Raw genomic sequence first — 26,452 nt, forward strand, 5'->3', positions numbered from 1 at the left:
CTTTGGTTAATCACTTCCAGCTCTCCTTCCCGCCTTCCCTCTGAGGTTAAGTTCCCCTGCCAGGTCCCCTTTATAAGTTACCACAGGCACGTGTGAAACAATCGATTCAAGAATGAAGAATGTGGTCCCTGAACAGCCAGAAGACAGTGGCTCATGGTAGGGAACCCAGAACCCTCACATCAGTTCTGAGCCAACCAAGTACAGAAAATACTGTAAATCAATGAACTGCACAGTTCCTACTAAGAATATCACTTCCCTACCAGATTCTTCCAATAGCTGAAATTCTGGGGCTCTAATTAATCTAACGATTAAAATGGGCCTTATGGTATGAATGGAATAGTAAAATTTCTCGCAGAATTCTTAAGATGGCAAAACATTTTTCTGCGTGAAAGAGCAACAGCCAGGTGGGAATGGGTGTTCTGTGTGTGCCAGGGCTCGCCCGGTGTGCTCCGGGCACCGCCGCTGAGCGGCCAGGTGTGGCCGGCGCCTGCGCAAACAGGAGTGCCACCCAGCGGTCCTCGTGGTCCGTCTCCAAGCGCGCTGTCTTTAACTTGGGCAGTTTCTTGGGCAAAGTTTGTTTCTCATTCTGGAGTTCTTCTGCCTATTGTTTCCTTTTCCAAGTCAAATAATTTTTCCTTGAGTGCATTCACTTCCTCCAAGGCATCATTTCTTTCACGCTTACGTCTTTCCATTTTGTCTGCTTCTAGGGACTCCCAGGCAATAAGCTGTGAATCTGATATTTTGGAAATTTCACGTGCACCAACATTTACGTCGCCCGACTGCAAACAAAACAAGTTTCGGGCAAGCCGGACAAAATCTCTAAAAGACACTGTGCCCTTTGGGTCTACTTGCACGTGGTGCCTCAGGGCCTGGTGGGGCTCCTTTGTGGGCTGAATGCCAAGAGAATGTAGAGCCGTTTCCAGTTTCTCTGCCTTCAGGGGAACGGAGGGACTTAGGGAAATCGTCCCTTGTGGTCCATAACTGTCAGCCCAGGCAAGGGCAGGTTCTGTATGAGGCATATCCATAGAGCTGTGGTTCAGAGAAGTTATTGAAGTCCGTTCCCTTTTCTTCTATCCAGTTTTTAACTTAAACGATCGATGGTAAAACAGCCTCTGTAGTTTTGGGACTGGTGAGGTCTTGGGAAATCAGTATTTCAGGGTGAGAAGACTAACTACTGGGGCGTGGGGTTCAAATTTTCCCAGGGCCTGTAAACGGGATGTACACGATGGCTTTTCTGGGTGACTGCCGTCCAAGTTTTGTCTTAATGTTATCTCCCAAGCAGATTCTGACCTCAACTTGGCTCGGGTAATGATGCCTGATCGTAAATTTCTTGTTTATTGAGACAGGTTGATCTCCTGCACCAGAAGGTGACTGGTTTGATTCCCGGTCAGGGCACATGCCCGGGTTGCGGGCTCGATCCCCAGTAGGGGGCGTGCAGGAGGCAGCCGATCCAGATCCATGACTGTCATCATTGATGTTTCTATCTCTCTCTTTCCATCCCCCTTCCTCTCTCTCTAAAAATCAATAAAAAAAATATATTTTCAAAAGCAAAGGAGTGCCGACATTTGAGGACATAAAAATCCAGATGTTCAGCTTCTTCAAAAACTTAGGCCCTGGTCAGTGTGGCTCAGTTGGTTGGGGTGTTGTCCTGTGCACCCAAAGGTCACCCATTTGATTCCCACTCAGGGCACATGCCCAGGTTGTAGGCTCGATTCCCAGTCGGGGTGCGTCCGGGAGGCAGTGCCTCGATGTTTCTCTCTCCCTCTCCCTTCCTGTCTCTCTAAAAAAATTAATTAAAAAATATTTTTAAAAAAGCAACAACTTAAAACCTTGGAAGAGCTGCGGACGCAGGTATTGATTTCCACAGGACTCCCAGGAGCCGGCCCCCGGGCAGTGGCTGCATGTTCAGAGGTGACACCTGCCACGTCCCCAGGGCCCCCTCTCAAGTCTTTTGTACACGCAGCCCCTTCCCAACTTGCGTGTGCACCCCAGACCTTCCTGTGTCCTCCACGCCGTCTTTGATGTCTGGCCACGTTTGTTTGGGCTGCTGGGAAAAAATACCACAGGCTGGGTGTGTTAGGAACTAGAAACATTTCTTTCTCATACTTGTGGAGGCTGGAAGGCCATTGGGGTCTCATGACCTCATCACCTCCCAAAGGTCCCACCTCCTGACACTGTCCCACGGGGGTTGGGATTTCAGCAAGTAAATTCGGGGCAGGCACAAACTTTCAATCTGTGGCGACATCATTGAAAAGAGTTTTTCAGAGAGAAAGAGAGCCCTCGTGACGGGTGAGATCACCCATGTTTTTACCCAATAAATAGACAAAGGGCGCCCTGACCGGTGTGCACAGTGGTTAGAGCATCCGTCCAAGCACCGGAGGGTCTCGGGTTCAGTTCCCGGTCAAGAGCACATACCTGGGTTGCGGTTCATTCCCCGCTCCCAAAAGTATCCTCAGGTGAGGATTGACAAAAATTAAAATTAAAATTAAAAATGAAAAGGCCAAGGGGCCCCTGCGCGCCCAGAGGGAAGGTGAACTAGCCTTGGCCGAGCTCCCTTTGAGTGGCCCTACGATGCGTCACACAGGGGCCGCCTTATCTGAAGGAAGGAGCGGCCGATGCTTTGAAATAGCTGCTGGCTGGGAGCATCCGTTGAAAATAAGCAGCTGTGTGGGCTGGACAGCTTTGTTCTCACGTCCGGCGGTCCCTTTCCTGCCTCTGGATCGCCCGTCGGCTCTTCAGATGGCTTTTCACTCCGAAAGCTGCAGAATGAAGGAATTCCAGGCGCGTCTGTTCAGCCAGCCCCAAGATGTTCCCACTGCTCGGTTCCAAAAGGCCCGGGAAGAGAGGGCTCGGGCGGCGGGTCTGGCTCCTAGACGGGCGGGAGCGGCCGGGCGCGGTGCCCCCATGGTTTGTATGTCTGAGACCCGCTTGGGCGGCCAGGACTGTGCTGGGCTGTTCCTTCCGTAGTCGGAGGATGGGAACAGGGCGTCCCGCAAGGAACTCGCTGTCTTAGCTGATTCTTTTATTTCTTTTATTTTTTTTAACCCCCACCTAAGGATATGCTTTAGAGAGAGGAAGGGAAGGAGGGAAAGGGAGAGAGACAGAGGCGAGGGTTTACAAAAAAATAAGAATTAGGAATAAAAAGGCGGCGCGGCCCCCGAGCGCCCAGGGGGAAGATGGACTGGCCTTGGCTGAGCTCCCTGTGGGCCGCCCCCCCGCGCGTCCCTGGGGGGGGCGGGGGGGCGTTTTGTGTTCTGTTGGTTGTCTCGGGTGCTTCCGTTTTGGACACTGATAAATGACAGTGTAAATAAAATGATCTGTAAACGTACTTGTGCAGCACTTTAGAGTTTACAAAACATTTTCATCGTGGTCTCACTTTTATTCTCGGGCCCGTCGTGGGATGTGAGGCGATCGACTCTTACCACCGTTTTTGGGGGCGGCAGACAAAGGAGAATTAAGGGACCTTCCCCAGATCTCCTAGTTAAGGGAGTGGTAAGGGGCACGTTTTGGGACTAGATCACCCCTCGTCTCTCCTAAACCTTCCCTGGAAACTCGGCGGCTCCTCCGTCCCCTCCGTGGCCTGTAATTCTCGTATTTCCTGCCTGTGCTGCCAGGGCCCGGGCACGTCTCTGTTCCTGCCCTGCTCACGTAGAATTTATACCCAGCAGGGTGCAGCTGGGCGGTAAGAACCACAGAGTAAATTGGAACGGGCGATGCTTACTACGGAGCCAGAGTCCGCAAGCTGCGCGGATACCAACACAGCCCTGTGCTGATGTCTCCTGGTCGGGCAGTTGCCATGGAGACCCGAGGCCCCGCAAAGCCTAAAATACTTGTTACTATGTGGCTCTGTACGGAAAAGTGTGCCGGCCCCTGCGCAGAGAATTAACCATTAACAGATGATTACTTAGTATCGATTTATGGCTGTGTAACTATTAACTAGCAAACCCCGCTGGGCAGGCGTAGAGCATGCCAAGGAATGCGGGGCGGCCGCCGTGAGGAGCACCCCCGCCTCCGAGGCCGAGGCAGGTTACCCGAGGAAGGCGGCTGGAGCTGCCCCTCGGAGACCCAGGTGTCCACAGAGCGGGCGTGACCGCGGCCGCTGGCCAGTGGACAAGTTCGCCGAGCGCCACATGCCAGCTGGCAGGCAGGGAGCTCCCTGGGCAGCTGGGGTGCCAGTGGAACCTCCTGGGAGGCTACCCAGGTGCTGCGGGTGAAACTCACCGGGAAGCCACCCACTGCGGTGCCAGGGAGTCGCCGCGCGCGTAGGGCCACGCTGTTCGTTCCACGCGGCTGCCTTGCGCGTTGCAGCAGGCCGGAACCGAGGCTGGAACGGGAAGCCTGGCCTCCGCCGGTGACCCGCCGGCGCCCGGTGCTGACCGACCGCGCTCGGCGGGGTGCAGCCGGCCTGGCAGAGATGCGCCGGGACCCAGCGCGGGCCGTGAAGCCTGTGCGCGCAGCGGGGAGGCACCGCGGTGAGAACCGGGACGGCGTTGGCGGAGGCTGCTTACAGGCCTTTCCGTTTCTGCGTTGGTGCTTCCCTGACAGACAGGCAGTGACCGTCAGAAAGCGCTCCCTGTCCAGAAGCTGCTCCTTCCGCGGGCTCTGCAAAGGCCCGGGGTGCTCGGCCTTCCCCGCGTCTGGAGGGGGGCACCCGGCTGCCTCTGCCCTCCCCAGGGCTGTGGGCTCGCGGCTGGGGACGAAGGCGCCTCCCTGGGTTCCCTGTCCAGCCGGCCGGTTGGAGCTGTCGCTCCCAAGGACCTGAGGCAGAGTCCCCTTCCTTGCCTCCCTCGGGACCGCTCCAGGGCGGTCAGCTGTTTTGTTCTGTTTCTGTTTTGATTTCTGGCTGCTAATCGCAGTCTCCAGATCTTGCCCTTGCCTGGCATCTCTGGAGAGTCTTCCCTCAACGTTTTTGGGGGCCACATGCCCCCTTTGTAGAGGAGCTCATCCCACTGTCATTTGCCTTGCGCCCAGCTCCCTGGCCTGGCCACGTCTGCCTTTATTTAAAATATATATATATATATATTTTTATTACTTTTTGGAGAGAGGAAGGGAAAGGGAAAGAGAAACATGGCCGGGCTCCCTTCTTCACGCCCCCGTGAGCCTCAGGACACACCCTCGCGTTGCTAAGCACCAGCCCGAACACCCGGTGCTGGTAGTGGGTGGGTTTGGGGTTTATTTTGTTAGATTTAAAAAATATTGTTCTATCATTTGTCTTGCCTTCTGGTATTTTTCTGTGGTCAGCCATGAGGAAAGGAATTTTTCTTTTGTGGTTGAAATTTTATGGGTTGTTTTGAGGCTCAGTGCCCAGGCATTTGAATCTGGGCACCGTTCTGAACCGGCGTGTGTGCTGAAAATGCAAGACGCCGTGTAGCTCCGGTTCTGCTCTAAGGAGCGGTTTCCGTGACGTCCCAGGGTGACAGGTGGAAGGAAGCACATTGCCCAGGGGAGGGTGCGAAGTGCCGAGTTCGGGTTCCGCCCAGGCCTCGCTCACACACGGTTTAATATCATGAAATGACATGACCCAATTTTTATTTTCATGGCTCACATGCCTTGAAATTAATATATGAACTTAAAATATATATATGAAGTTACGCCTTGGCCGGTGTGGCTCAGTGGTTAGAGTGTTAGCCTGCTTCAGAGTGGGGTGAGGGGGATTCCCCCCTTAAACACGTTTCTGGAGCGACTATAGAGCATGCATTTCCAAAGCGGTTGGTGAAATATTGCTGAGAAGAGGGACCGGGGGGGCGGGGGACACGACCGTGATAAGACGTGGCTCGCGGGTTCCAATTTGCTTTCTGCGTGTGGATCTTCCTTAGTGTCTTTCTGCCTCTTTCCCTTCTCTTTGTCTGAGGGTTTCCCTTTCCTGACGCCTTTTTGCTGGAACCCGGACTTCCCGGCTGCCATCGCCCCGCACGCGGGGCCGGGAACGATGTTCCGTTCACGCCTGCACACACCTGGCCGCAGGTGTTGAGTGTTCCACGGGCTTCTCTGCCATCCGAGGATCTCGCCGTCGGGTGCTTTTCCTGGCTGAGTCCCGTTTCCTCTCGGCAGCAGCCGAGCTCGGGGGGGGGGGGGGGGGGGGGGGGGGGGGGGGGAGTGAGTCAAGGGCTTCAATGAGCCAGACGCAGGAGGTGACATCAGCGATTGTCTGGTGGAACAAAAGGCCTTGCTTTGTCACCTGTGGATCTCCCTGTCTGGAAGGGGAGGCGTTCCTGAGATGCTCATGGCTGATAACACCCCGGTGTGATTCATGGGCTTTGAAATAGGATCATTGCACTTTTAAAAAATTTTGGTTTTGCCCTGGCCGGCGTGGCTCGGTGGTTGGAGCGTTGGCCTACGTACCAAAGGCTCTCGGGTTCGATTCCTGGTCAAGGGCACGTGCCTGGGTTGCAGGTTCGATGCCCAGCCCCGCTTTGGGCACCTGCAGGAGGCGACCAATGGATCTTTCTCTCTCCCCCCCCTCCCTCTCTTCCACTCTCTAAAAATCAATGGAAAAAATACCCTCAGGTGAGCATTCACAACAACAAAAAAAGCTCTTTTTTCATTTTTGACCTCTGGTCGTTGTGATTTCTGCACAGGGCTCAAGGTCAAGGCGTCCACGGGGCCGCAGACCTCTGCTCCGCCCTTCAGGTCACCACTGAGGGCGGGAGTGCTTCCTCCTAAGGACGCCCTGGGTCCTTGCTTACGTTAGTTTTCGCTGCCTGGCCTTGGTCCGACCCTTGCTTCTGTCCGGTGCAAAGACCAAGTTGGTACCTGGCAGGACCCACGTCCTTCCCACCTTGTTCGCAGGCAGGAGAAGTTTGCGAAACCAGCCTCCCAGATGTATGCGCCTGAATCGTAAGGTCCCTCCCCTGCGTGCAGGCCGCCGCCTCTGGGCCCCGGTGCCTACATCCAGGATGTGGTTCAGATTCAAGGTCAAGTTCCCAGTCTCCCCTTCTGCCCTTTTCCTCCCTCTGACGCTCCAGCGAGAGCTTCGCTCCCTCCCAGGCTGGCATTCCTCAGGCCCGGCTTCCTGTCTCCACCCATCTTCACATCCAGAGCCTCTTCGGAAAGTCTCCCCATCTGCGCGGCTGTTTGTTTTTGTGTGTTTTTTTTTAAATATGTCTTTATTGATTTCAGGGAGAGGGGGAGAGAGAGAGAAACATCAATGATGAGAGTCATTGATCGGCTGCCTCCTGCACGCCCCCGACTGGGGATCGAGCCCGAAACCCAGGCATGTGCCCTGACTGGGAATCAAACCCCGATCGCCTGGATCCCAGGTCGACGCTCAGCCGCGGAGCCACGTCGGCCTGGCTCTCTCTCGTGTTTCTAGCCTCTAAGCCTTTTCATGTTCACCCCGAGACGGAGGGGAGCATTGGCGCCCACACTCTTGCTGCTCCGGGGCCACGTGCGCCTGGTCCCCACGGGAACAGAGGTGCTTTTGCATTTGTGGGTCTTCATTTTCTGTTGTTGTTGTTAATCTTTGCCTGATTTTTCACATTGATTTTTAGAGAGAGCAGAAAGGCGGGGGGAGAGGGAGCGCGAGAGAGAAACGGCAACGTGAGAGAGACATGGATTGGTTGCCTCCCGAACATGCCCCGGGCTGGGGATCGAACCTGCAACCCAGGTACATGCCCTGGACCGGGAATTGGACCCACGACCCTTCGGTGCGCAGGCCGATGCTTTAACCACTGAGCCAAACGGGCCCCGGGGAAATTTATTTATTTTATTTATTTTTTGTTTTTTGTGTGTGTTTTTTAAAATATATCTTTATTGATTTCAGAGAGAGGAAAGGAGACGGAGAGAGAGAGAGAGACAGAAACATCAATGATGAGAGAGTCATTTGTCAAGCCCACAACCCAGGCATGTGCCCCGACCGGGAATCGAACCCTGATCGCCTGGATCCTAGGTTGACGCTCAACCGCTGAGCCGCGCCCGGCCGGGCAAATTTATTTATTTTAAATTTTATTGTTGAGAGTATTACAGATGACCCCCTTTACCCCCCGCGGCCCCCCTCCACCCAGTTCCCACCCTGAGAACCTGCGTCTTAACCACGCCCTGGGTGACCGGTGCGCGCGTTCGTCTGCGAGGTGCTGTCCGAAGCCTGTGCCTGCCTCCAGGTAGGAACCAGCTTTCGAGGCCCACCTTCTCCCTGCGCCCTGCAGTGTGGGCCAGCCCCCGCCCCACCCGACCCCGCTCGGCGTGGGGCCCAGGGGCCCGTCTTTGCTGGCCTCCTGTCTGTGGGTCTGTCTTCTGTGTAGGTCGCCTCCTTTGGTCCCCCCGCCTTCCACTGTTTCACTACCCTCTGCCGGGGGCCACTCCATGTGTGGGTCACCTTTCCCCGGGCACCTCCTCCCGCAGCCAGCTGCCCCCCGGACCTGCCCCCGCACGGCCCCTCGGCCTCTCACGCGGGGCGTGCGGACCTCGGGCCCTGCGCCGCGTGGAACCGGCGCCTTGGCTGTTACCTGTGGCCGAGGGTGTCATCTGGGGCAGGTGGGAACTTACAGCCCGTCTGTTACTGTGTCGGGATGAAACCGTCCAGACGTGTGGAGCAGCTGTTCACGGGACGAACTGCTTCAGAAGTTTGTGAGGAGTGGGCTTTAGCTTTGCGTGCGGAGTGGACGTGCAGCGAGTGATTGCTTCGTCCCCCCCAGAGGTCAGCTGTCCTCCGACCCAGGCGGGCATTTGGGGAACCGGCGAGGCGTTGTCAGGGCTCCGTCCGCAGCTCCGCAACTGCCCAGGGAGGGGCCGCCCGCTCGCGGCCGGTGCGGACTTGGCCGAATCCTTGGGTTTGGAGTAATTCTTGGGCTCGCCGGGGTGTACCGTCCAGGGGCAGTGACTTTCAAATCGTCCAGTAGTCTGTGCGTGACCATGCGTTACGCTCACGTTTCCCTGGCAGATTGCAAGGATAATGGCTTTTCGGTCCAAAACAGGAGTCGGCCAACGTTTTTGGTCAGGAGCCAAGCGGTAAATATGTCTGGCTTTGTGGGTTCAGCTTCTCCTTTCTGCCCCGTGGCCGTATGTAGACAGGGGCGTGGTCGTAATCCAATACAGTTTTATTTAAACTCCCTCCTCCCTCCAAAAAAGGCGGCGGCTGGCTGGATTTGGCTCCTGGGCCACGGCTGGGCAGGTATAGTGCACAACACAGATGCGGTTCATTCGTACGGAATTCGATTTTTCTCTGATGTGTTAATCGTCACCCAAGGATATTTTTTCCATTGATTTTTTTTTTTTTTTTTTTTTAGAGAGCGTGGAAGGGAGGGAGGGGGGAAGAGAGAAGCATCGATGTAAGAGAGACACATCGATTGGTTGCCTCCCGCAGGCTCCCCAACCGGGGCTGGGGATTGAACCTGCAACCCAGGCACGTGCCCTTGACTGGGAATCAAAGCTGAGAGCCTCGGGTGTGTAGGCCGACGCTCCACCACTGAGCCACACCGGCCAAGGCCGAATTCCGTTATTGCTACATCGGAAAAGTCAGGTTAAGTATTTAAAGATCAAGATTGTTCAGGGTTTAGGGAACCAGTCAACACATTGATTCATATGCGTTTAGTACTGAGTAGTGAATATGTTACTATGCACGGCCTGCTAGAATAATCTCATTAGGGTTATAATCAGAGAAATCGGGGAATATGAAATCGCAGGGATGGAGAGAAACGGGACCCTGCGTACGCCGATGTGGAATGGAAAGTGGGGCAGCCGCTGGAGAAAGCAGCCTGGCAGGCCCTGCCCAGGTAGCTCAGTTGGGTTAGAGCATCGCCCTGATACATCAAGGTTGCAGGTTCGATCCCTGGTTGGGCACAAATGAAACGAATGCATAGATAAGTGGAACAACAAATCTATGTTCCTTTCTCTCTCTCTCTCCCTTCCCCTCTCTCTAAGATCAATAAATAAAAATGTTTAAAAAAGAAAGAAAGCAGCCTGGCCATTCTTCAGAATGCTCACCGTAGTGCCCAGCAATTCGACTCCTAGATATATACCCAAGAGACATGCAGATACATACACAGAAACTTGGACACCAGGGTTCGCAGCAGCATACGGCCAAAATCTAACACCAACTCAAGCAGCCATCCGCTGACAAATGGATAAAATGTGGCATTCCGTACGGTGGAATATTACTCGGCCATGAAAAGGAACGTAGAAATACGCGCTCTACGTGTATGAACCTTGCAACGTGACACTGCGTGAAAAAAGCCAGACACAACATGCCGCGTATTGTGTAATTTATTTTCTGCGAGCTGTCCCGGGAAGGCAGGTCCGTGGAGACAGGAGGCGGACGAGCGGTTGGCGGGGCCTGGGGGGATCTGGGAGCGACTGCTAATAGGCCTGCGGTTTCTTTGGGGTTAGCGACGGGTCCTCAAGTTGACGATGGAGGTGGTTGAGCAGCAGGGTGAATAGACGAGGAAGCATTCACTGGGATATTTCTTGGGTGAACTGCAGGGTGTTGGGGTTGTATCTCAGTAAAGCTGTTACAGAGGTCATCGAACTAGGTACGGGATTAATGTTTGAGAAGCGATTCGTGAATTATAGAAGTGGTCGGTCATTACTGTTTGGATAAAGGCGACTCGGGCAATGAGTCCCTGTTCTTGGTTGCGTGTGTTCCTGAGCCTTTCGTGCCGTTCCCTGTTCCTTGGGCGAGTGGCAGCCCACGTGCTGGCAGAGGCGGACCCCCGCGTGGGAACCGGGGCAGCCTCGGGGCCCAGGTGGTCCCTTTCCCTCCTCGGCAGCCTGGAGGCCGGTCACGGGGCCTGGGTGGCCGGGGGCGGGCGGCAGGCGTCGTGGCAGGCAGGCTGCGCTCCTGGCCGCGTCCCGGGCACCTGCTTTGCGCATGCGGGGAGCTCACTGGCCGCCCTCCTTTGTCGCAGGTTGAAGAAGGAAGCAAAGCCGCAGCAGTGGACAAGTTGCTGGCCGGAGACGAGATCGTGGGCATCAACGACGTCGGTCTCTCGGGGTTTAGACAGGAAGCGATTTGCCTGGTGAAGGGCTCCCACAAGACGCTGAAGCTGGTGGTGAAAAGGTAAGACCCTGGGCGACTGATGGTTTATTGTTTGTTTTGATTTATTAGGTGAATTTGAATGGTCGTATCTTTCCTTGGCAGTGCGTAGATTATTTTCGTGGCAGAGAAGCACACTCTGTTTTTGTTCCAAATGAGCAGTGTTGTTGGCCATCGCTTACACCCAGTGGCAGGCTGCGCTGAAGGTAGAGGGTGACCGCAGGTGGACGGGAGAGGGGGTGCCAGGGGCTCCTGAGCCGTGCTGAGGTCTGAGGGAGCCAGCGGCCGGTCCCTGGATGTTGGCTTGTGGATAGAGGTGTGGGCGATTTGCAGAAGTTAGAAAGCGAAGTTAAAGGTGGGGTGCTTTCACGCTCACGAGCTAGAACAGGGCTCCTGGACGCCACGCAGGTACCTGTGACTGGTTTCCGTGTAGAAATAACTCTCCGCCTTGCATTTTGTAGCTGCCTGATTCATGCCCTTTTTAGCAGAATTAGTGCGCTCTTTCCGAGGTTGACTGTAAATTTTAAAAAATGAATTGACGCCCGGCCGGGCGTGGCTCAGCGGTTGAGCATCGACCTAGCATCCCGGAGATCACTGATTCCCGGTCGGGGCACATGCCTGGGTTGGGGGCTCGATCCCCAGTCGGGGGCGTGCAGGAGGCAGCCGATCAATGACGACTCTCTCATTATTGATGTTTCTATCTCTCTCTCCCTTCCTCTCTCTGAAATCAATAAAGATATATTGAAATAAATGAATAAATAAAAAATAAATCAGAAAATTTTTTTCAAAGGCAGCAACCTTTTTTTTTAAAAAAATGTTTTCATTGATTTGAGAGAGAGGAAGGGAGAGGGAGAGAGAGAAACATTGATGAGAGAGAAACATTTGTTGGCTGGTGTGACTCAGTGGTTAGAATGTCATCCCTTGAACCGAAGGGTCGCCGGTTCAATTCCCAGTGAAGGGCATGTGCCTGGATTACAGGCTCGTGTCCCCCAACCCCTCCCCTTTCTGTCCCACCTGTGCGGGAGGCAGCCAGTCAATGTGTCTCTCTCACATTGACGTTTCTCTCTCTCTCTCTCACCCTCCCTCCCTCTCTTCCACTCTATCTAAAAGCAATGGAAAAATGTCCTTGGATTAGGATTAAGGGGAAAAAAAACCGAAATAAGCATATAAAAAGATGTTTAGGAATCTGTTTATTTTCCAATGAGACACTAGGTTTTGTCTCTCGGGTTCTCTGATAGAGCAGCAGTGCCCCCTGCTGGAGATTTGTGGGAAACAAGGACTTGTTAGGATGCTGCTTAGGTGACAAATGAGACAACTTCCCCGGTGAGCGGCTTGGCAACGCGTCTCAACAGGCACATCCCGGACCCAGAGTGTCATTTCTGGGATCCTGGACGTTCAGCAGAGGGAAATTCCGCAGTGAATGGAGGACGTCCGTGCTGTCGAGTGCTGGCTTTACCAGGGGTGTCGGCATCTCCTGGCATGGAGGGGTGCCTCTAAGTCCAGCTGAGGGGACACACACATGCGTTTATCGATACGTCCGCTTAAAAAAAAAAGTTTCAATTTCTAATTGTGGTAAAATAGACATAACAAATTTGCTATCTTAATCATTTTTAAATCTACCATTTAGCAGCATGTGACTTTTTTTTTTTTTTTAAAAAGAATAGTTTATTGATTCTTAGGAAAGGAGAGAGACAGAGGGATAGAAACACCGATGAGAGTGCAACCTTGATCGGCTGCCTCCTGCGTGCCCCCTACTGGGTATTGAGCCCGAAAGCCTCCTGCACGCCCCCTACTGGGTATTGAGCCCGAAAGCCTCCTGCACGCCCCTACTGGGTATTGAGCCCGAAAGCCTCCTGCACGCCCCTACTGGGTATTGAGCCCGAAAGCCTCCTGCACGCCCCTACTGGGTATTGAGCCCGAAAGCCTCCTGCACGCCCCCTACTGGGTATTGAGCCCGAAAGCCTCCTGCGTGCCCCCTACTGGGTATTGAGCCCGAAAGCCTCCTGCGTGCCCCCTACTGGGTATTGAGCCCGCAACTGGGACATGTCATAGGACCGTGCTCAACCAATTGAGCCACCCTGAGTGCTTTCAAAGTGGGTTCTCTTAAATCAGTAACATGGCTTCTTCTCCGCATAAATTTAAATCTCTGCCGGCATCTCGCCATTCTCCTTTCTCCATCCCCAGGCGTCCATGAAGCTGACTCCCGCCTCACAGATTAGTAAGCATTTTCTAGCATTTTTACGTAGGGCTCCAAAATGGATCCAGTGCTCTTTGCAAAAGCGGCTATTTTATAAAAATGTCTCTGTGTCAGTAATTCATAGGCTGAGCCACAAATGCAGGAATATCATATGCTCCCTTACGATAGAGCAGGGGTGGGGAATGACCGGCCCACAGGTCATACATGGCCCGAGAAATCCTTTGGTGTTGCCTGTCGAGGCCTCACCAAAGAGAAGCCGTTCCAGCCGCCCCATTAGGGGTGAGTTAATTCAATGTTTGACCAAACAGAGCGGGCTAATTTTTAAGTCGATCATTTTGTATGGCCCGCAAATGATGTTATAAATATCCAAATGGCCCTTGGCAGAACAAAGGTTCCCCGCTCCTGCCCAAGAGTATGGCCAGATGGTAAATTAGCCGACTCAACCCGTGTTTAATCTGATTCAGCTACTTGCCCACCTGAGGTGCCCTGAGAAAGGGTGGCCTTTCTGACAGAGACAGAAATCAGGTTAGGGCCCTGAGCGGTGAGGCGGCCAGGGCACGTGTGGTGGTTCTGGGGAAAGGGGTGTGTGCATCTCTGTATAAACCATACCCATGGTTTTGTAAACAAAACGGGAACCGTGCCCGGCCGGTCTGGCTCAGTGGTTGAGTTCAGAGCATGCACCAGGCGGTCGCCAGTTCGATTCCCGGCCAGGGCACATGCCCGGGTTGAGGGCTCGATCCCCCGTAGGGAACGTGCAGGAGGCAGCCGGTCAGTGACTCTTGTCAAAGGTTTTGCCTCTCTCTCCCTCTCCCTTCCTCTCTCTCCAAAACCAATGAAAACATATTTAAAGAAAAGAAGGGAATTGCGGTCCCGTAATGACCCTGGCCACCCGCGACACCTGCGGAGTCCCCTGTCCTGCAGGCTGGTTGATTTCCTCGGGCGTGGTGAGCGGGCCCCGAGCGGCCGGGAGAGGATGTGGCGGCCGCTTTCCCAAGGCCGTGGCGTCTTGTTTCACGGGGCCTGGGCAGCAATATCTTGTCATCGGTTCGAAGCCCGGCTGGGGAGCGATGTGCTAGGAGGCGCGGGATCGCTATCTCTACGCCGTGAAGCCTCTTTCCCAGACAGATGAGAGCGGGCGCCTCCCTCCTCCCAGAGCCGCGTCGGCTGGAAACAAAGAACTGAAATCGGAGTCCCCACCAAGGCACGTATGTTCTCCTTCGGGATGCCCAGGCGGTGCCCGGGGCCAGCGAGGTGGCTCGGAGTGCGGGCTTCTGTCCAGCTGTCCGTCAACCGTCAGGCCAGGAGGAGAAGCTGAGCAGAGAGTCTTTGCCTTGCCCTTCCTCCTGAGCATGTTGCTGTTCCCGCTCTGCTCAGCCAAGGAAGTGTCCTCGCAGGAAAGGTCAGGGTGGGTGTGGTGACTTTTTTGTTGTGTTTCTCTGTCCGGTTGTCACCTGCGCTTTTTCCCTGGGTGTCCAGGCCACGCTCCAGAGATCCTGGCAGGCACTTTGTGGGTGGATCTGGGTGCCGGTATTTTCACAGCCGGCCCCAGGCTGTTTTGCCGCTGCTTAAACTGCCAGCTTCAGCAAATGTGATTGGAAAAGATGAAGACCGGAACGTGGGTCCCCTGTGGCGTTTTCCTGATCAGCGCGGCCCCCCCGGGGACGTGCGGGAGGAACACAGGCCTGTGCGCTCGGCCTGCTGCGGTTGGGGCTGTGGCTGTCCCCGCGTGGAGAGCGCTGAGACCGTCGCCCGTTTTCCTCAGTTCAGAGCAAATTCCTGTCCATTCAGCTCTTGAAAAGTCTATATCATTTTAGACGCCCCGGGGGAAATCTCTTTTCAGTGTCCCGCCGTAAACTACCTTCTCAAGCTTGCGTTCCCGTTTGAGCCTCAGGAATTGAAATGGTGACCTGCGTTACGCGTACGGTTCGCTCCTGCCACTCACGCCCTGCCTGCTTGCTGGCAGCCGGAAGCCCCTTTGCGACTCCGATTATGTCCCTGCGTCCGCTAAGCTCGCAGTCGGCGTGGGATTAGCACCCCGGGGAGGAGGGCCTTAGCCGGGGCCGTCGGGTCAGCCAGACGGCCTGGCCGGTGGTGCATTTCAAGAAAGGTTTCACATCCAGCAGCAGCACCCGGGCCTGCTAGGGGCACGTTTCTTAGCACATGTGTTGGTTTCTGGTGTCACTCGCTGGCACCGAGGCGGTGTTGTGCCGGGTCCCCGTGCCCCTGGCTCCTGGGTGCTGGCGGCTCTGCGTGGGGCCCCACCGCTGACGTTCTGGGAAACAGCTCCGTCCCTGCAACAGTGCGGCCCGAGGCCAGGGATGGCTGGGACATCGGCAGGTTGTGTGTCCGTCCGTCTCCCCCACCCCGCCCGTCCCCTTTCCAGGGCTCTTCCCGGGGGCAGAACCGTGTTTATTCTGAAGGAGTGTGTGTGTCTTAGTGCGGACGCTGCTGGGCGTTGGCACAACCCGGCGCTTTGAGAGGGTGGCCTGAGGTCATTTGTTTAACGGCCAAGTTTCCGTTTGTTCGGGGGCAAGTTTCTCTTTTGAGCATTTTGGGGGATTACGGCCAGTGGCTGCTGTGTCTGTTTTCTTGTTAAAACAGAGTAGAGCTAGAGATTTATGCTGGAGAGACACCCTGACGTGTTTGGGGTCATCTCCATTATTGCTTTTTTAAAATTGAGATATAATTGACATACGTTAGTTTCAGGCGTAGAACATAATCATATGATGTATGTGCCTATGGCAAATTGATAACAAATAAGCGTGGTTAACATCCGTCACCACACATCGTTATAAATATCTTTCTTGCGATGAGGCCAGTCTTGATTTTTATTAAAATCGGGAGAGAAAAAGCCGTGGAGGTCAGAATTGTTTCGTTTTGGGAGAAGAGGCTTCTGCTCAGATTTAGGCGTCAGGTACAGCGTGAGCTGCTAATCGGATGAATCTCTAATTACGTGAGAATGTTTCATAGTCTAGGTCAAGTTGAGACGGGCAGAAAGGTTTTTCGTTGCAGTGCATGCGAGTGATGTCTGTAGGATGACTTTAAATCGTTGGTGGTTTCGTCTGCGCAGACATGCAGAAAATGTTTCTGTTATTTTTTTCTCTGTGCTTATAGGTAAGTCTCCTGAGACCTGCTGCTAATGCTTAGGGCTCCTTATAATCGGTTCCACGAATGGTTGCGCATTTCAGTGTCCTGCGTATCTTTGTTTTTTTCAATACTCACCTGAGAATATTTTTTCCATTGCTTTTTAGGGAGAGTGGAAGGGAGGGAAGAAAGGAGGGGGTGGAGAGAGAGAGAGAAAAACATCACCGTGAGAGAGACACACGGATTGGTTGCCTCCCGCAGGTGCCCCTCCCAGGGCCAGGGATCGAACCCGCAACCCAGGCACACATGGCCTTGGCCAGAATCGAGCCCGAGCCCCTTCCATGCGCGGGCCGACGCTCTGACCACTGAACCAAACCGGCCAGGCTGAACCAGTTCCTTGATGGGAAGATTATAAAAGTTAATAGAAAAACCCGAATCATTTGGGGCTGCTCCAGTTCTGTGTCCATGACATGAGACTTCCACACAGTCCCTTCTGCTAAAGCAGCCGGGAGGGACGCCGGAGGCCGCCCGAGGGCCCTGCCCTGGCCCCGCGAGGGCAGATCGGGGTGCCAGTGGGAACGCTGCCGGGCCTGGCACTTGTTTCAAATGCAGCTTTGATGTCCTGTATCAGTTTCAGCCAGTCAGGGCCTTTGGGGATTTTTATCTCTGCTTCATTTTTCTCGCGTGTGAAGGCAGGAACTGCCTGAGTCTTACCCCATCGGACTGCAGATTTTATCGGGTGATGTCACTGCCCACAGCATGGCACTGTCTGAGCACTGCCGGGGAAAGCGCTCTCTGCTGTAGGAATGCCCCCAAAACGCTGCCAGGGACTGGCTTTTTCTTACGCCAAGTACTGGGTGCCCCCCCCCCACGTTGGTGACCTTGGCCTGACCTTGGCCTCCCAGCCAGCGGATCTTATCCTGTCAGACTGGCCAAGTTCCTGGGCACTAAATGCAGACCTTGTTTATTTTGTGAGGCTGGGCCTATTTGCTGCATTTGAAAAGGTTAGAAAAATAATCCTGAACTCATGGCATTTTTTCATTTTTGGAGGGGGAAGGAAGCAGTTCTGGTCTAATTGCCCTTTAAAAATGAATTTTGGTATCTAGAGCTGTTGTTCTTCATGTTGAGGGATATCCTAGCTTTTTTTTTTTGTATTTGTGATATAAACCCCATCCTTTCAACAAAAAAAAAGACTACCTAGCATATAAAATTATTATTGTTATTATTAAATGTGTTTTTATTGATTTTAGGGAGAAAAGAAGGGAGAGAGACATAGAAACACTGATGAGAGAGAAACATGAACGTTGATCAGCTGCCTCTGGCACCCCCTACTGGGGATCGAGCAGCAACGCAGGCATGTGCCCTGACCAGGGATCGAGCTAGTGACCTCTTAGTGCGTGAGTCGGTGCTCAACCACTGAGCCACGCTACATAGAGCTGAAATTATTATTTTTAATTAAATTTATTGGGGTGATATCGGTCAATAAAATTATATAGGTTTTAGGTACAATTCTACGATACACCATCTGTATATTGCATTGTGCACCCACCACCCAAAAAGTCCCGTTTTCTCCCGTCACCATATATATGGTTTACGACGGCAGCAAGGGGCTCACCCCACACAAGGACAGCCTGCTGGTGGCCTCCTGGGCCCTCCCGGCACCGTGTTCTGCTCTCCTCTCCTGGCGCCGCTTGGGACCTGTCTTTGTGCCCCTCATGGCCGCACATTTCCAGGGACGAGTGGTTGAAAGCCACCAGAATGCCAGCCGGTGTGGCTCAGTGGTTGAGCATCGAGCCACGAACCAGGTGGTCACGGTTTGATTCCCCGTCGGGGCACAGGCCCGGGTTTCAGGCTCGATCCCCAGTGGGGGCGTGCAGGAGGCAGCCGATCCATGACTCTCATCATTGACGTTTCTCTCTCTCTCCCCCTCTCCTTTCCTCTCTCTGAAATCAATAAAAACATATTTTAAAATAGTGAATAAATAAATAAAGCCACCTGAGCACATGTGTATCTTGTGTGGGAAGAAGCGCCACAGTTTTGTTGGCCTAGCGTCTTAAATCTGCTCTTGTCACTCACTTCTGCTGCAGGGGCGGGTGTGAAACTGAGCAAAGGGACAGTGACTTTGTGGGAACTGCAGGTGGCACCAGCGCTCTCTGTCCCTAGAGCTTTCCCTTCCAGCAGCCTCACAGGACCGTGACCGGGTGACCCGCACGCAGGCGCGAATGGCCTTCTGTCTCTTACCGTCACCAATCCAGCCGTTTCAGGCCTCAGGTGCTTTTGAACAAACCGGCTGGAACCGTCTCTGACCCCAAATGCGTCCACTGTGCATTAGAAAGTCACAGGACAACCGCACGCATGTAGTTCAGGAAAACGTCACTGTCCCCAGTGCCTGTGATGTCCTTGTTTATAGGTTGTAGGTGTTTCTACCAGGTTTCATTTGCTTTTTTAAAAAATAGCCCCGATTAGTACTGTTAACTTTTGACTATGTGTCTTCTCTTTTAAATATGTTTTTATTGATTTCCGAGAGAGGCAGAGAGAAACACTGATCGGCTGCCTCCTGCACGCCCTCTACTGGGGATCGAGCCCGCAACCCGGGCATGCGCCCTGACCGGGAATCGAACCCCGATCGCCTAGATCCTAGGTCAACGCTCAACCGCTGAGCCACACCGGCAGGGCTGGCTGTGTCTTCTTGAAAGAGAGACACGTATCTGTGTGTTATCTTTCTAAAAGGAAGGACAGCATGTGCCCGGGGAGCACTGGCCAGTGACCCCAGCCCCACCCCAGGAGTCCCAGCGGCCGGGTCGACATGTTGCCGGAGTGTAAAGCGTTTTCTTTTCCAAGCCCGCCTTTCTCTTTGTCTCTGTTTCAGTTAGTCTAGTCTGTTTCCTTCAGTAACTAACTCTAAAGGAAATGAGAGAAGTTGCGGATATGCTAGCACAGGGAAAGCCATCTGAAAATGAAATTCATGTGGCCAGGACTTTCCTCACGAGGATCCGGAGAAATTCCATGAGGTACAGTCTCGGGTTCACGACCCCTTTACTTCTGCGCTGTGAGGAATCCGCCTGCTTTGCGCTTTAGTTCCTGGGAAACTGTCGTAAAGTCAACACATTCCGTGTTCCCCCACCCAGGTGTTTTTCCTCCTTTGTGACCGAGTCATTAGGGGGTTTAGGTTATATGGGCATTTTGGTTCTTCCTTTAATATTCTTTATTGCATAATATTCTTTAACGGTGTTGCCCTCTTGGGAGAACGTTTGATCTCCCGCAACTACCCAAAGGGGCCCGATGGAGGCTCCGTGGTGGGGAGCCGTCCACTGCCAGGTTCTTTCTGTCTTAAACCAAAGGCCTGGACGTGCCAGAGGTGCCTGGAGGCTGTTATGTTCCCCCCGCAGGTGGAGGGATTTCCACCTGGGCACACCTGTCTCACCGGGGCACACCTGTCTCACCTGGGCACACCTGTCTCACCTGGGCACACCTGTCTCACCTGGGCAGGTGTGGCCAGAAAACTAAGAGGCCCCCCACGGTGTGGCCAGGACTGGAGTGGGATCCAGGGAGGCTCACACCTGCTCAGAAGCCCTGCACTGCACCTGTTGGACGAGGGCTTCGTGGGACACATGACAGGGACCTGTAGACGATGTAATAGATCCTCCGAGAGGTTCAGAGGCTTATATGCCTGTTAGTCTTAGTTAACTGTGACGGAGCCACATTGACTGAAGTGAGGACATATGCAGAGAGAAGCAATCCGAGCTGTGACCCAGCTGAACTGGGGACGCGTCGAGCTCCCTGCGGCCCGGCCGCTTCTCCAGCCTCAAGGAGGCGGAGGGGCCGGGCCAGCTGTGCCCAACGGGACCCATAGAAGTTTCCCTCTGTGGTCTGGGGGGGGGGGTGGGCAAGATTTACTTAACTACAACACATTTTTTAAAAAGCGTGCTCGTGCCCAGGGACAGTGGCAGCACTTGAACACGGTGCTGTATGTGGCGTAGAAGCTGCGGTGACTTCTTCCCAGCCTCAGCACGACGCTGTCCCCGTGTGCAGTCCCTGAGCCGCCTGCATTCTTTTACAGGAGAAATGAGCTCAGCTGGAGGCCTCACTCCTGGCATGCCACCAAGTTCTCCGACAGCCACCCCGAGGCGCCCACCTGTCCGCTGTCCTCCGGCGCCTGCCCATCCTGGCAGGGCCGACACCACGTGAGGTAGGCGCGCGCTCCCCGCTGGGATGGGAACTGTGGCCCCCTGCAGACACTCAGAACCCCCCAGCCCTGCCGTGACGGTCCCTCGCTTCACTTCAGGGCGATTTTGTTTTCCTGAGAACAGGCCATGGACACGCCGTTGCTGTGGGACTCTGAATGTGTCCACTGTGCAGACAGGTGTGCAGTCCTTGAAAACAAAAACGGAAACGCCAAGAGCAAGGATGGACACTTTGCTTTCTCGTTTATGTTATTTAAGGTCGAACCCAGAGCCTGGGCCCGGGTTGGTGGTTCTGAGCCACCCCTGTGCCCACGGCCACACCCTTCTTTAGAGATGCTGACATGCAGGTTGAGAGGCCGCAGCTACCTGGGTTGGGCCGGTGTATTTGGCAAGAGCTCCCTCGGGTGCTGCTGTGGAGGTAGGGAAGCCGGAGCTTTCGCAGCCCACGTGCCGGGGCAGCGACAAGTCTTGAGCCCCCCCGTGGTTACCACTGGGTGTGAGATGGGGGACGCGGCAGCTGTGGGTCGGGGGAGGGGGAAGTGCTGGTCCACCTCGCCTACCTGGAACCCACATTTCACAGTGGGAGGGCTAATGCCAGGCGGGCATGCGACAGCACCGTGGCGGTGTTGGCTTGAGGAGGCTCCTGCTAGTCGTAGGACACTGCCTGGCCACCTCAGGTTAGTGGCCAGTGTCCTAACGGCTGTCCTGTTAGAAGGATGACAGTTACAGCAATAGCAAATAGTGTGGCTTTGATGCGTGTGCATGGGCGTGTGCTTGAATGTATCTATGTGCGCACTTGTTTATGCATGTGTGTTTGTGTATGCATGACTGTGTGTGTGTATGCATATGTCCATGCAAGTGTGCACACACATATGTGCATTTGTTATGCATGTGTGTGAGCGTGCATGCTTTCTGCACACACGTGTATCTGTGCATTTGTTGTGTGTGTGCATGCATGTGTGGGTGTGCATGCATGTGTATCTGTGTGCTCGAATGTGTATCTATATGTGTTGATTTATGTGTTTATATGTGTGCATGCATGTGTGGGTGTGCATGTGTATCTGTGCAAGCGTGTCTGTGCCTATATGTGTGTGCTGGGGACTAACGCCGCCATGTCAGAATCAATTTTTCGCTTACGGTACTAGTCTGCCGTCAATTTGCAAAGTACCCATGTGAAGCGAAGGCAGTGTGTGTCGAAGACGGCATTAGCTGTTTAAAGCGACAGGAGATGGTGCTAATGGGAGCCCAGGGTGTTTTCGAAAAACCACAGATTTTACCACTCAGTTGACAAGCGGGCTTTTATTTCATTATTGAGCCGACTTACTGTGACGGGCTCTCCATGAGGCCCATTTGGCGGTTTCTTGATTAAAGAAACAGGCGTTCTGCCTGCACCTTTGCGGAAACAGTACTTACGCGTTACTAATAGCTCCTTGGACTTGGGCGCTCGTGGAAAAGCCGCCTCGGGAGTGCTGGTGAGGGCGGGCAGGGGCGTGCTCGGTGTCTGAGGAGGGTACCTGGCCTGTCCTCGTGGGAAGGGGTGGGAGACGCTCACCGTCCTCCCTCGGGTGACTTAGCCATTCACTGCCATGGCCTTTTCCTGGTCACAGGGTTTTCCCTCTCATCCTGGTTCTCCCCAGACCTAAAGTAGCCACAGCTGGTTTTTTTGTTTGTTTGCTTGTTGTGTGTGTGTGTGTGTGTGTGTGTGTGTGTGTGTTTGACATTGAAGCATAAATGTTCCAGCTCTGTTGAGCGTTACTGAAAGCCTTTAACATATTTGGATACATAGTTGCACTATTGAGAGCTGCCACTGTTGCGCCCTCCCTGAAGCATTCATTCCTGAATTAACCATGTGTCTCCCTGGTTGTAGTACACCCGAGTTTTCGCTTCCTGCTCTTAGGCCCTGTCCTAGTCAGGAACCTATCTTCTGGGCATTCAGGTGCAGTTCCAAGGAAGTCTGCACGGTTCGATCAGGTACCTGAACACAGCAGCGCGTGGTGGTGCAGAGAAAGCCTGTCGCCCGAGTCATCTCGTTTTCCAGACGTTTGCAAACTGACAGTGTGCAACTGCTACTTCAATAGCTGGGTTTGGGAAAGTGATGTTCTCCACTTTCCCTTTGAATTTTAAAACCATTCTCATTTGATGGCTTTTGTGTTCATAATTGATAATAAAATTGCCTCATATGCTAAACCAGGGGTCCACGGCGTGTTCTGTGGACCGCAGAGGGTGACTGTGTCAGACTCTGCGGCTGAGGGTGACTGTGTCAGACTCTGCGGCCAGGGCTGTTGCTGCCTCTCACCTCCAGCTCGAAAGCAGCCCCAGACTGTGTCAAGCGGCTGTGACTGGCCCCATCCATTTGAACTTTGTGTCATTTTCATGAGTCATGCAGTAATTTTCTTTTGATCCTATACCAACCCCCTCCCCCAACCATTATTAGCCAATTTAAAAACCGTATTTAGCTCCTGGGCTTCAGTTTGCCAACCACTACAGTTAACACATGATTGATGGGGGGCCGTGTTCACCCCGGCATTGCCTTCTGGGGCCAGCGGGGTCCTGGATGCACCGAGAGACAGACCCGAGGCACTGCGAGGCGTCCGCGGGGCTCGGTCCTTCCCATTCTAGGAAGAGTGACTGTCTCCCGGTGCTGTGCCCTGTCTGCGCAGGGCGGTGGTCTCTCTCCCCTTTTCCGTGACTGATTCTAAAGCGAGCTGTCCCTGTGCCCCTTCTCGTTGCCCAGCTCTTCCTCCCAGGACCTGTCGGGCGCGTGGGAGCCCACGAACCTGCAGCGCCGCTCGGACCACTTCAGCTCCCTGGGCAGCGTGGACAGCCTGGACCAGCCCGCCCAGCCCTACCCCTCGGGGCGCCTGTCGGCCGCCAAGTCCAGCAGCAGCATCGACCATCTGGGCGGGCCGGGCAAGCGGGACTCGGCCTACGGCTCCTTCTGCACCAGCTCCAGCACCCCCGACCACACGCTGCCCAAGGCCGACGCGTCCTCGGCCGAGAACCTCCTGTACAAAGTGGGCCTGTGGGAGGCGTCCCGGCCCGGCGGCAGCCGGCAGGACCCGCCGGGCCTGGAGGAGAGGCTGGGGTACGGCCCCCCCAGGGGCCCCCGGGAGAGCAGCAGGAGCCCCCGGCCGGAGGACGCCCCCGAGCCCAGGCTGCCCACCTCGGGGAGGTCCAGCTTTGGGCCCGTCTGGCACGTCCCCGATAAGAAGAAAGCACCCGCGTCGCCGCCGCCGCCGCCGCCGCCCCCGCTGCGCAGTGATAGCTTCGCCGCCACCAAGAGCCACGAGAAGGCCCAGGGCCCCGCGCTCTCCGAGGCAGCCTCCGCCCAGCACCTGCCGGGCCTGAGCCGGGCCCAGCCCCGCGGCGACTGGAGACCGGAGCCGGCGGATCCGCCCTGGAAGCTGGCGCGCTCCGGGGACGGCAGGAGACCCGGGAGCTCGGGCTGCGCGGCCGACGCCCCCCTGGACGGCGGGTGGCCTTCCGCCCACCACGGGGCGCCCGGCCGGCTGCAGGCCTCTCTCTCCAGCACCGACGTGCGTTTCCCGCCGTCCTGCGGCTGCCAGCACCCGCGCCAGTACAGCCACGAGAGCCCCTTCCTCCCCGAGGGCCCCAGGGGCGCCCCCGCGATGCCGAGGGAGCCCCCGCGCGGCGCGCTCGCTGGGGCGCCACAGGAGCACCCCGCCCACTGCTTCCAAGAGGACGGCCCGGCGCAGGCCAGGTGGCCCGGTGCGGCTGAGCGCAAGGGGGACGGCGCCGGGCAGAGCCGCTGCCCCTCTGCGACCACGAGACAGGGCAGCCAGGGGAGCGCACAGGCGCCCCAGCTCCGGGAGGGCTCCTGGCGCTGCGCCTCGCCCGGGGGAGCCCGCGAGGGTCCCGCCGCACACCCGGCGGGCCACAGAGCCCGTGGTCACCTCCCTCAGAGTCAGGAGGCCCCGGCTGCCCAGGGCGGCAAGGGGGACCCGGGGGACCGAGGCGTGGGGGGCCGCTCCCCGGGGATGGAAGAGCCGCAGCGAGGCGGCGCCGGCGGGAAGCGAGCGGCCGAGGGCTTCAGGTGGGCGGCCGCGGAGGGCAGCGAGATCTCGGCGCACGGGACGCCCCTGCTGCACTCGCTGGCCCGGGAGGGCACCCGGCGGCCCGACGACGGCCAGGAGGGGCCCGCGCCCTTCGACGCGCAGGGCGGGAAACCCGCGCGCAGGAGCGACCGCTTTGCCACCACCCTGCGCAACGAGATCCAGCTGCGGCGCGCCCGGCTGCAGAAGAGCCGGAGCTCGGTGACGCTGGCTGCGCCCGGCGAGGCCGACGGAGACGTGGGCAGCTGGCGCGGCGCGCGCGCCCCGGGCGCTCCTTTCCCGGGCACCTACAAGGACCACCTGAAGGAGGCCCAGGCGCGCGTCCTGAGGGCTACGTCGTTTAAGCGCCGGGACCTGGACCCCAGCCCAGCGGACCGTGACGCGGGGTCCCCGGAACCCGGCCCCGCCGCTGCGCCCCGGCCCTGGGAGGCGGGCCCCGCCAGGCCGCCCTCGTCCGCAGGTGGCGTGTCGGGGGCCGGGGGGCTGTCGCACGTGGCCCGCATTGGGGGCCGGAAGCGGTTCACGGGGGAGCAGAAACTCAAGTCCTACTCGGAGCCCGAGAAAATGAATGAGCTGGGGCTGTCCGGGGGTGGCCGCCCCCGCCCGCGCCCCGAGGACGCCGTGGGGACGTTCGCGGACAGGTGGAAGTTTTTTGAGGAGACCAGCAGGCCGGTTCTGAGTCGGCCCGGGCCGAGGCAGGCGCTCCCCGGGGGCCCGAAGGACAAGCCGGACCGGCCGCGGGCCTCTGGCCCCGGGGACCAGGGCGCGGAGCCGCGGCCCCAGCCCAGGGCGCGCACCACGTCCTTTGGAGAAAACGCCGGCGGTCCCAGGAGCGCGGGAAAGACGGGGGCATCGGAGCCGCCGCAGAGGCTCGGGACCTTTGCGGAGTATCAGGCCTCATGGAGGAAGCAGGGCAAAGGCCCTGAGGCCCGCGGCGCGGGCAGGTACCACTCCGCCGACGACATCCTGGAGGCGGGCCTGGACCAGCGCGAAAGGCTGCGCTATGTCCACGAGAGGTCGCGGTCGTCGCCGTCCACAGACCTCTACCAACAGGTGAGCATCGCCCCGGAGCTCAGGCAGGTGTAGGACACCCCCGGGTACAAGGCCAGCATGGGCACGACCGGCACCCATCACGGTCGCGGCATCCACGGGGCTCCAGCGGCGTCAGGCTGCGCCAAGGGGTCTGGGGGCACCCGGGCTGCTTTTGCCTCCTGGGGTTTAACCTGCTGGGATTGGACCCGCGCCTGGAGCTCCCAGCCCAGTCTCAGCACCTCTTTTTTTTGGGGGGGGGGGCATGTTAATGCTCACCCCTCACCAGAGGATATTTTTTCCATTGCTGGTGTTTGTTTTTGTTTTTTGGTGTGTTTTTTTAGGGGGACAGAGAGAGAGAAACATTGATGTGAGAGAGAAACATTGATGTGAGACAGAAACATTGATGTGAGAGAGAAACATTGATGTGAGAGAGATACATTGATGTGAGGGAGAAACATTGATGTGAGAGAGAAACATTGATGTGAGAGAGATACATTGATGTGAGGGAGAAACATTGATTGCTTGCCTCCTGCATGCATCCTGACTGGGGCGGGAGATCCAACCCGAGACACGGGTGCACTGGCGGACGCTCGAGCCACGGAGCCAGGCCAGCCAGGGCCCTCTCCTTGCCTTGCTGCCACTGTCTCTGTCTCCCCATCAGCTTGTCCCTGCCTTAGTACCGAGCAAAGACCTTGGAGAAAACTGTAGAACATGGTAAGTTGTCCTCTGAAATGCAGAGCGGCGTTTCATGGAAGGGGTTAAGGCCACATCGGACAGCCGCTTTTCTAACCTGGATACTGTTTAATACTTTTAGTATCTGTTCTTTTTAGTTTTTTTTCCTCCAGATATTTTTTTAAACATTGCTCTGGGACGGATGTAATTAAAAAGCAATGCATGGTTACACTGTTGCACC

At 55.9% G+C, this 26,452-nt stretch overlaps 1 protein-coding gene across 1 annotated transcript in view; it reads left to right on the forward strand.

The window, feature by feature from the left end:
- The window catches only part of LOC308551963 (protein Shroom2-like), a 99,823-nt gene that overhangs the window by 35,299 nt on the left and 38,072 nt on the right, over positions 1-26,452 (forward strand). Inside the window, exons 2-4 of the mRNA XM_081126889.1 lie at positions 10,842-10,993; positions 20,311-20,439; positions 23,169-25,560. Of these exons, the coding sequence (XP_080983015.1) occupies positions 10,842-10,993; positions 20,311-20,439; positions 23,169-25,560 (2,673 nt within the window). The remainder of the gene's footprint in view (positions 1-10,841; positions 10,994-20,310; positions 20,440-23,168; positions 25,561-26,452) is intronic.

This window comes from Miniopterus schreibersii (assembly GCF_964146895.1).
Source record: "Miniopterus schreibersii genome assembly, chromosome: Y".
Lineage (NCBI taxonomy): Eukaryota > Metazoa > Chordata > Mammalia > Chiroptera > Miniopteridae > Miniopterus > Miniopterus schreibersii.